The following is a 10,993-nucleotide window of genomic DNA, read 5'->3' on the forward strand; positions in this document are numbered from 1 at the left end:
TTGAGCTTCCACTCTCCAGAACAGTGTTAGCACTCTAAGCACACCCAATGTCAGTATCTATTTTTTATTATTATTATTATTATTATTATTATTATAGTCAGAGTCTCACTCTGTCCCCCAGACTGGAGTGTAGTGGCACAATCACAGCTCACCACAGCCTTGACCTTCTGTGCTCAGGCAATCCTTACACCTTAGCACACGCCACCACTCCTGGCTAATTTTTTTTTATTTTTGTGGAGACAAGGTCTTGCTGTATTGTCCAGGCTGGTCTCAAACTCCTGGGCTCAAGTCATCTTCTCATCTCAGCCTCCCAAAGTGCTAGGATTACAGATGTGAGCTTCTGTGCCCAGCCCACAGCCAATTTTAAATAATGATTTTTGAAAATATTATATATCTCTTAAGTCAGTTGGCATTACGGAAAGATTAATTGTTATATCATCAGGCAATGATAAACTGGGCAGTGATAGGAATAAATTTAAAGAGATTTTTAATTAAATTGTCCCCCCTACCTGGGTGGGAACATCAGTTAGGGTACCTGATCTCAAACCAGGCAAAGTGGGGACCGAAGGGAGGCCCAGACTTTACCTGTACCTGTACCTAATCCTGAATTGTACCCTACACCTTTAAAATATTTTTTTAAAAAATTGTTTTACCTTCCATTTGGCCTCATAGGACTGCTTGTGCGTTCAGTGCAGTAGTGGGAAATGCCTTCAGCAGACCTCACTGATACAACATAAGCACATAGGAGGCATGTGAGCATGTGAGCAATCTATACGAATTCAACATGAGAGTGCTATGAGTCCAAAACTGTTGAGCCTAGTTTTTTTTTTTTTTTTTGAGTTGGAGTCTCACTCTGTTGCCCAGACTGGAATGCAGTGACACGCTCCCAGCCACCACAGCCTCAACCTGCTGGGCTCCAGCAATCCTTCCGCCTCAGCCTTCCAAGTAGCCCAACTACAGGCGCGTGCTACGACTCCCGGCTAGTTTTTGATTTATTATAGAGACGAGGTCTTGCCAAGTTGCCCGGGTGGGTCTTGAACCCGCAGGCTCAGGCAATCCACTTGCCTTGGCCTCCCAAAATGCTGGGATTACAGGCTAAGCCACCGAGCCTGGCAGAGCCTACCTAGTTCTTTTAAGAACTTTCCAATGCAATTTTTGATTGGGTTTGTCCTTTTCTGTTACCAGGATGAAACATTATTTCACCAATAGATGTTACGCATATTAAAAGTTATTTTAATACATAAGAATTTGTTTTCAAGTACTGGCATGCTGAATTTCCCTCCCAACAAAGGTAAAGTTTTGAAAGAAATATTCTAAGCTTTTTCTTCAAAGAGAGAAGAGAAACAGACTGTGCATCTTCTTTTATGCCTTTTGATGTTTGCTTTTCTTTATGTGTCTGTTATTAGTGGAGGAAAATATTAGTATTTTATTTTACATCTAGGCTACTATGGTACTAAGATTTACACAAATAATTAAGACACTTAGTAAAGATAAAACTCAGGTTTTATTATTTGCTCAGGTATAATAATTTAAAGTTTAAATGTTTATTTCTTTTCAGAGCAAAGATGTGCTTCTGTGTCACTGTCCTGTGTTAGCTGGTCGGAAAGGGGAGGGAAGTGGGGGGTGGATGGCAACACTCGCTATGGGACAGTGTCTGTCCAGGCCTGGTGGGAGAGAGATGGTCCTACAGAGACTCCCATGGGTGAAGGATGAGTGTGTCCCTCCTCACAGCCAGGCCACCTTGCTTGGCCCACACCCTGACCCCATTTGTGTTCCCTTCCTCATGGGCTACTCCCAGGACTGACTTCCCTGACAACTGGCTGTAACTAGGCCCCTTGTTTCTACAGCAGTCTCAGATCGTTAAGATGAAGACATCCTTACTGCCTTCAAAAACCATCCCTGGCAGGTAAAATCAAACGAAAAGCACCGGGGAGTCTTAAAGCATGACCTCATACCCTCACTAGTCACATCTAGTGACCAGATGTTTCTGATCACAGGTCCATATGCTCTTAGCTACTTTTAAATGTGAAATGTGCTTGTAATAAAGAGCGTTTCTAGCTGCACCAATAGGAAATCAACTCCTTGTGAATGAAGCTTACCTTACTCCTTTGGTTTATGGGACCCTAAGGGCTCGAGTTTGAACCCTATGTAGCTGATCAGTTGTTCCATGACCACAGTCCATACCCAAAGCTTAGCCAAATCATTCCCCAGAAGGATCAAGCCCTAAAGCAATAATGGATCTGCACAAATTCATCAATCAGTGTCACAGGGAAAAAGCCCACACTCACTGGAAGCATTGCCTGTATATATATATGTATATATCTCATAGAAATATATATACATATGTGTATATGTGTGTGTGTATACATATATATATATTTCTGCACATTAGACAAAGGCCACTAGCAAACAAACAACTCTGATGACTGAATGTGAGGACTCCTGCCTTTATCTTATCTAAATGATCAGTGTGCTCCACAGCCTCTGCTTCTCGACGCTCCGTTGCAGCCTGAGTCAGTGCAGCCCCCAGTTCGCATACACGGCCTGATCCTTATGGCCAGTCTGCAGGCGCCTGTTGCTGCATTCCTCCCAGCGGGTGACCGCCCCGTTCTCCACTAGCACAAACTTCCACTCCACCACTGTTGCTGCTGGCAGGACAACAGAATGAGACCAGAAGCCATCCCGGCTAGGGTGGAGTGGGATGTAAGTGTTCCACCACCCAAGATGCTCATGGTCTCCCGTTACTGCAAGAAACTGCCCATCAGAGCTCGTGATATAATGGATATGGAACGTGACACTAACTTGCTGTGATTCTGAAGACACTGCCGCAGCCCTTTCTGTTTTCCCGTGCATGTGCTGATCTCTGGCTTCCACCAGAGTGCTTCTACTGCTGCCTGTTCCCTGGTTCATGCTTAACACTGGGGCCTCAAGGCTGTCATCCAGACCCACATCCCCCCATGATGAATGCCGAGACACCATCTCCCAGTCCTCATGCTCAGCCAGGTCCTGACTGTCCAGTTGGGCAAGGTTCACTTCTTTAGCCTTGTCCATGGGCAGTTCACTAGAAGGCAGCTTCCCTGAAAGATATGTGGCTGCTTTAGCAGATGTGTCTCGACCTTTCTGGAATCTCACAGATTCAAGGCTTTCATTTCTTGAAACTTCAGAGTAACTCCCTGAGTTGCCAGTTTCAGAGGAGGTGGAGTCTGGAAAGTGTCCCGAGAGAACATGCTCTCTTGAGCGGTCACAGACTTCTCGGGAAGGATTCTGCAGTCCCCATACTGCCTCCTGCAGGTGGCCAAGGTCTTTGGGCTTAGCAATCAAATGCCCGTTGCTTTCTTGAAGATGCTCTAAGAAATGAAAGGAAAAATGTAGTAGTGTTGGGCAGTTCATGTAAGAAAAACTAAATTAGGCTGAGAAAGTAGATTTTGTTATTGAAGGCTTCACTAGGAATTTCTGTAGTTCACGAAGTCCCTCTCTATTAAAATCAAATATCTACTATGCTTCCAACACTGTGCCCTAAGAATACACATGTATATCCAACAGTAACTGGCACACCCAGGAGTATGAGTGTCCCAGCACCAAAGTGTAAATGAAGCGGCAGGCTGCAGAGGCAGAAGTGTAGCCCTGTCATGGTTCCTGGCCTCCCAGGGCCAGGCCACGCTGGTATGCAGCCAGCTCAAGTTGCTTGGCTCCTATCATCAGAAATGTTGTCCAGCCTGTGGGGCAAAGGGCTGCATGAATACCTTACAAAATAAAGTACACTTGCACTCCCCCTAATGCATGCAGGGCAGGGGTTGGCTCTCGCAGATCCTGGGCAGATCAGCAGAAGCTGTTACTGGGGAATAAGAAGCACGTGGTGAACCCCTGTGCAAGAGGGAGGAGCTTAGGGAGAGGGTCGGACTCTTCCTGCCAAGCTCTATGCATCAGGAACTTTTTCACAAGACATAAGGGTTTTTGCACTCCTCCCACTGTCCATACTTTCTAAAAAATGGTCTTAAAAATACACAACTGAAGACTTCTAAAGACTGAGGCTTCCTTCTTGGCATCTCACTGGTAGTCCAGATAGCTAGCTTCCTAAAGACCAAAATCTTCAAAATCATACGGTTGGCACAAGTGGGCTTTGGGGTGAGGGGTAGGAGAGGGCGGTCCTGTTCCATTTTATCTTTTTAATGGTGGGGTTGGAAGCTAGAGTTAGCAAATATTACTCTGAATTCCGAATTTTCAAATTAAAACAAGACCGGCCTTCAGGAGAAAAAAAAAAATACACGAACTCTCGAGTCATCCCAAAGCAACAGCAGGACAGCAGGAAGGGCACAGGGCAGATTCTCATGCGGCTGCACACGAGCACCGCTCCACTAAAAATAAAATCCACAGATGTCATTTTCGCCAGGTCTGCGGTCCGGGTACAGGCCGCTCGCCGAGGGAGGGCACTGAAGGGTAAGGGCTCCTGCCTATGCGCTCTCTGCCAAGCGAACTGCCTCGAACACGCGGAGGTTTAAACCCAGACGTCAGTCTTCCTCGTCAGGGCCGCGTCCCCAGCAGTGCCTTCTGGGACTGGAACGCTCTGCGCTATCCTGGGGCGTGAGGGTCGCCGCGGTCTCCCGGGCAGCCTTCAGACTGGAGTCGGAACTTTGCCCCCCGGACATGCGTCCCGAGAGAAGGAGGAGCCTGCGGCTCGCGCTCCCACGGGACGTGCGGCGGGGAGTGCGGGGCTGCGGGATCCGGACCGAGAACCTGCCCCTGCCCCGGCGCAACTGGGGGGAGGAGGGGGCCGCGGGTCCCCCTACGCCTGAGCCGAGGGAGCGCCGCCGAAGAGAGGCGCCAGTCCCGCTGGGGGCAGGGGCGAGCCCCCCGGGTGGGCCTGGGGCTTACTCGGCGGGGCGCGGCCGGGGGACGCGCCCGGGCATCTCCGGACTCCGCGGAGGGCAAGAAACCTGCCGGCGCGTCCGCACCAGACGGGGAAAGCAAGGGACGAAGGGTCCAACCCGCAGGGAGGCTCGTCCGCTCCGCTCTCTCCTCCTGGACAGACGTCAAGGACCCGCAGGTCCGCCCTGGACGCGGGGGGGAGGATACCTGGTTGGGTGGCCGGCTCCTGCCCAGAAGATCCAGGGCCCTGTCCGCCGCCGCACCGATGGCCTCCCGGAACCGCAGCCTCCCCAGGAGGGGCGTCCTTCTCCTGCCCCGCGTCCTCGTCCTGCCCCTTGTCCCCAGGACCGCCCCGCAGCAGCCACACGAAAAGCGCTCCGGCCAGACCCCCTCCGACCAGCAGGGCGGACCAGACGGTGCCCATGGCGGTGAGGCCGCGGCCGCGGGAAGCGACGGGCCGGGAAGGGGCTCTGGTCCGGCGCAGAGCCACACCCGCCCGCCTTTTACGGCTTCCACTGGCCAGCCAGCCGCGCCCCGCCGTCTCGCCCTCCCCCCTCCCCCCGCCCCGGGCCACGCCCCGTCTCCCCCAAAGCCCCGCCCCGTCCCGCCTGGGCCACAGCCCAAGGCCCCGCCCTGCCCCAGGCCCCTCCCATCCACCGCCCCAGGCCCGGCCCCGCCCCTGCCCCGCCCCCAGCTCCTGTCACTGCCGGGCGGTTGCCCAGAGCGCAGGGCTTGCGGTCCACGTGCGTTCCGCGCACAGAACCTAGTCTGCCCCGCCAAGCCAGCGCGCCTCCCCTTCGCCGACACGCGGCCCCAGCGCCACCTGCGGGAGGCTGAGCGTTTAGGCGCCTGGGAGAGGCCGCGGTGCGTCGGTACCCGCGGTCCGGGGCTCGGATAGGCAGGGCAGGCGGGGGGACTCAGCGACGTGCAGGGAACATGGGGTTCCTGGTGGAGGCCCCGCTCACCGCCCCCAGCTCCCCCGCCGGCCTATGAATTGAGGGGAGGCACCGAGGGCCCCTCCTCCTAGAGATGCCTATCAGTTCAGCGGCGTAATGCCTGTAACGCCTGGAGATGCCTATCAGTTCAGCGGCGGACAGTTGTGCCTCCTCCTAGACCTCTTTTTGGTGTGTGGTTGCTGCAAAACGGTTCCCATCTGTCCGAACAGGGTGTTGCCCAGGGACGAGTTCCTGCATTAATAAAGATAGCGAGCCTTTACAGCGCCATCTGTTTTCCAGATGTTTTATGTATGTATTTAGTTTGATCCGCACAACACAACAGCCCTGTGAGTTAAGAACTACACATTTCCCTAAGCAGCATAGAGCGTTGCTTTGCTCGGCTTTACACTTTATAGAGGGTGAGTGACTGCTCAGGGATTCTGCAACACACACATTCCTTTTTTACATTCGCTATTGGTACAAGAATAGGCATATGGACCAATGGAACAGGATAGAGATTCCGGAAGCCAAACCTCAATTTCTCAACAAATTCATCTTGGACAAGTCTCCACCACCAATCACCGGAGAGGAGAACCCTTTTACATTGACTCCCCAGCTGGTCTGACGCTGCACACACCCACTTCAGGCTGATGGTCCCACGATCACGCCTGCAGGGCCAGCCTTTCCCTCCCCTCTCACATCCCACTGCGAAACCCGCCTGGCAGCAACTACTGCAGAGGGGGTCTCTCTAGCAGAACAAACCAAATGAGCTCCTTGCAGTCAGCGACAGCAGCCCCGAGCGGGTGCAGGGCTTGGCGGTGGAATCACCGGTGGGTGCGCCTGGCGGACTGGCCACAACTCCTACAATCCTAAGGGAGGGAGAAAAGAAAAGGGAAGGGCGACTGCCCACTTGGCTTCTCTGCCTGATCGCCTGATAGATGTCTCAGTCCCAGTCACCCAGATGTGAACTTCCCGTCTTCCTCCCCACACCTGGTATCCCAGCTTCCCTGTCTTGGGAAGGAACCATCACATTCTTTCCATTGCTGCAAAACACAACAAAGCAAGCTCTTGCAGGCCGGGTTCCAGCAGGCAGTCGGGTGACCCTGTTCAAACACTAGGGTCGCCTCAATCTGCTCAAGACTCCTCAGGTGCTCTAGACCCCATGGCAGCAACCTTCAAGGCCCTGCAAGATCTGCCCCGTGACCACTTTGAGCTCAGCGCCACAGCCCCTTCACCCACACTGGCTTCCCTGCCTAGAACCTTCTGCAAATGCCTTTTCTCCCTCCTTCTGCAGATGCCCTTTCTCCCTCCTACTCAGGTCTGCAGTGTCTACCCCAGAGCTCTTTCCTGACAGTCCCTCATGTGAATTCCAGCTCCTGCCCCCAAACCCCTGCCTTGCTCCATCGTTTTAATGAGCGCTGAGTGCATCACTTCTAAGTCTTAAAATAAGACTCCATAATCCATGCATGTAATTTCTCTTCCCTCCCTCTAGGGTGTAAAGGACACGAGAGCAGGCGTTATTGTCTTTTGTTCTCTGTTGAACTCTCAGCGCCTGCAACATTTTCAGAGTGAGGGCTCAAAAGTACAGGTTGATGTTAGGACTTTGTCCGATGCATAATTTGCAAATATTTTTCCCCACTCTGTGGATTGTCTCTTTACTCTCTTGATGGTTTCTTTTGCTGTGCAAAACCTTTTCAGCTTGATGAGGTCACACCTGTCTATCTTAGCTTTTGTAGTATTCACTTTTGAGGACTTGGTCATGAATTCATTGCCTACTCCAATGTGTTTCCTATGTTTTGTTCTAGGATTCTGATAGTTGGAGGTTTAATGTTTAGGTCCTTCCATTTTGAATTGATTTTTGTATTTGGTGATAAGTAGAGGTCCAGCTTCATTCTTCTGCGTGTGTATGGGCAGCCAGTTTTCCCAGCACCGTTTGCTAAATATGGTCTCCTTTCCCCAATGATTGTTACTGGTGGCTTTGTTGAAGAAGAGCTGGTTGTGAGACCGTATTTTTACTTCTGGAATTTCTGTTCTGTTCCATTGGTCTATGTGGCTATTCCTGTAACAATCTAAAAGGAACTCACTCAATTGAAGTGATGGGAAAAAAATAAACAGCCAGATTAAAAAGTGGGCAAAAGACATGAACAAACACTTCTCAAAAGATGGCATCCAACAGACACATGAAAAAGTGTTCAGCCTCACTAATCACCAGAGAAATGCAAACAAAAAATACAGTGAGATACCATCTAACTTCAATAAGGATGGCTATCATTAATAAGTCAAAAAACAGCAGGTGCTGGCTTGGCTGAAGATAAAAGGGAGCAATTCTGCACTGTTGGTGGGAATGTAAGCTAGTTCAACCTCTATGGAAAGTAGTGTGATGATTCCTAAAAGAACTAAAAATTGATCTTCCATACAATCCAGCAATTCTTCTCCTGGGAATACACCTGGAGGAACATAATATCAAAAAGACACAGGTACATGCATGTTTATTGCTGCACTATTTATAAGAGCAAAAACATGGGACCAAACCACTGCCCAACTGGATAAAGAAAATGTGGTACATATGCACAATGGAGTATATGCAGTCATAAAGCAGAACCAAATCATGGCCTTCCCAGCAACTTGGATGCAGTTGGCAACCACCATACTAAGTGAATTATCACAAAAACAAAGAACTGAATACCACATGCCCTCACTCTTAAGTGGTCCCTGATCACTAGACACATTAGCACAAGGGTGGGATTGGCAATCACTGGGCACTGCTAGAGGAGGGAGGGAGGAAAGGAGGGAGGGAGGAAGGCAGCAAGCACGTGATGAGACAAAGGGTACCGGGTTCATTACCAGGGGAGGAAGAGCCAGCTAGAAGCCCAACTTCACTTATGTAGTAAATCCTCACTTGTACTCCACACCTCTATAATAAATAAATACATTTAAATATTTAAACAATGAGTACAGGTTGAGTGAATAAATTAAGAGCCCCTATGTCCTCACTCTGAAGCATTATGTCATTTTCTTTGCACAGATTCTATATGCATATTTTATCACATGCAGATATCACCTTTTTGTCAAATAGATTTTATGTCTCAAACTAATTTGGAATCCATGGTGAATTTTTTAAAGACCTCTAAAGTTTAAAACCCCTGACGACACATGCAAGTCTTAAAATAAGATGAATCTTGAGTATGAAAATAATAAAAAGAGACAGTAAAGTTCCATTTTTAAGAAAATGAATGTTACTGTATAAAAATGACATTTATGAACTCTGTCTTAGCCAATTTTTTTTTGAGTTGGAGTTTCACTCTGTCACTCAGGCTGGAGTGCAGTGGCATGCTCATGACCACTGCAGCTTCAACCTGCTGGGTTCAGGCCTTCCTTCTGCGTCATCATTCCAAGTAGCTGGAATCACAGATGTGTGCCACCATGACTGGCTAATTTTTAATTTATTGTAGAGACGAGGTCTCGGCATGTTGTTCAGGCTGGTCTTGAACTCCTGGACTCAGGCAATCCTCTCATCACCTCCTCCCAAAGTTCTAGGATTACAGGCATGAACCACCATACCTGGCCTACTGGTTCCTAAATTGTAAGACTTTTAAAGTCTTAACTTAGAGTTTAACAACTCTACATCTTTAAAATTTACTTATTTATGTTTTTGAGTCAGATACTCACTGTGTCATGCAGGCTGGAGTGCATAAACACGATCATGACTACCTCACTCAGCCTTGACCTGCTGGGCTTGGACAATCCTTTGGCCTCTGCTTCCTGAGCATCTGGGGCTACAAGTGTGTGCCACAATGCCCAGTTAATTTTTAAGTTTATTTTAGAGACGAGGTCTCATCATGTTGCCCAGGCTAGTCTTGAAGTCCTGGGCTTAGGCAACACTTCACTTTGGCCTCCCAAAGTGCTGGATTATAGGTGTGAGCCACAGCGCCCAGTGATATCTCAGTTTTTAATTGTCAGTATTTTATAGAAAATTTTAGACTTATTCTATCTCCTTTTGTTAGAGTAAAACTTGATGTCTCTGAATTGCAAACAAAGTCAATAGAGTGATTTTTATAAATAATATGAACATTTTCTTCTTATCTCCTCACTGATAACTGCTGTTGCTACTTCATTGGTCAAAGTTTTTATCAATGTGCTAAGGAATGAAACCCCAGAGAGTCTCTAAAATCTTAGGATGTGAGTCTCATTCTTCATTTCTAATACCTAGAAGACTCTTAATAAAGACATATTGTCATCAGTTGCTATTTCATTTATTAAAAATATTACTCCCAAGTTACATAATTTTTCCCAACCCATCAGAATTCTTTTTACGTTGTATCAGATTTATCATGCAGCATTTTAAAAGAACACCATTTGGCCTTTCTTCTGACTTTTTCAAACTCAAAAGTTGACTTGGTTATTTCTGCGTTGCTGTGTTTTTAAAAATAGTCATTGCTGTATTTATTGAAAGTTTATAGTCATGTGTTCTAAAAAATATTCTGTACTGATGATACCCATGTTTATCACTACACAAAAAACTATCATTTGCTTCTTTATAGAAACATCCCAATACCTAGGAAGATCATGTTGTCAGGGAACACAAAATGCAGGTGGATTGGTGGGAACAGGGAGGAAGGTGATGCATTCCACTGGGATCAGTGACACTGGAGATGTGAGCAGGAGGTTGGAACTGGCTTCCGTACTTTAAGAAGAGGTCAGGGCTGGAGATATCAGAGATTCCTCCTATGGAGGTGGTAAGCAGTCTGTCTCAAAGAATGATGTTACAAAGTGAAATGAGGGGTGAGCCTGATTTCAGTTCTTGGTACAATTTCATGGGAATCTCCAAGAAGAAAGACTGTGGAGTCCCCTCTATGATGCTAATTTGTAATTATGTCTTGATGTTATATTTTTGGCATCATAATGTAATGACCCATTTTCTTCTAATTGAGACTATTCCACCTAATAAAGTATAGACATTTTAAAGATTATTTTATATATGTGTGTGTATATATATATCATTTCCTTTAATCCTATGAAAGAAAAAATTGCTCAGTCCTGGTGTTGAGGGCTGAGGACAAAGCAATATAAAGCAGCTTCCATTTACAAGGCTAAAGAGTTGAAAGAAGGTGGGAAGGAGGAACTTGGGGGGGGAGAAAACCGAAGACAGATGTTTCTAGAAGGTGATGGGGTAATAATGGAGGCATTCCTAG

At 48.0% G+C, this 10,993-nt stretch overlaps 1 protein-coding gene across 1 annotated transcript; it reads right to left on the reverse strand.

The window, feature by feature from the left end:
- Positions 1–2,514: 2,514 nt before the first annotated feature.
- Positions 2,515–5,290, reverse strand: STBD1 (starch binding domain 1). The gene is made up of 2 exons (XM_008052567.1): positions 5,074–5,290; positions 2,515–3,347 (listed from the first exon to the last, which is right to left on the reverse strand). The coding sequence occupies exons 1-2, from the start codon at positions 5,288–5,290 to the stop codon at positions 2,515–2,517; spliced, it is 1,050 nt and encodes a 349-aa protein (XP_008050758.1).
- Positions 5,291–10,993: the final 5,703 nt, after the last annotated feature.

The sequence above is a fragment of the Carlito syrichta genome, unplaced genomic scaffold, assembly GCF_000164805.1.
Source record: "Carlito syrichta isolate Samal-C Ts95f unplaced genomic scaffold, Tarsius_syrichta-2.0.1 Scaffold71383, whole genome shotgun sequence".
Lineage (NCBI taxonomy): Eukaryota > Metazoa > Chordata > Mammalia > Primates > Tarsiidae > Carlito > Carlito syrichta.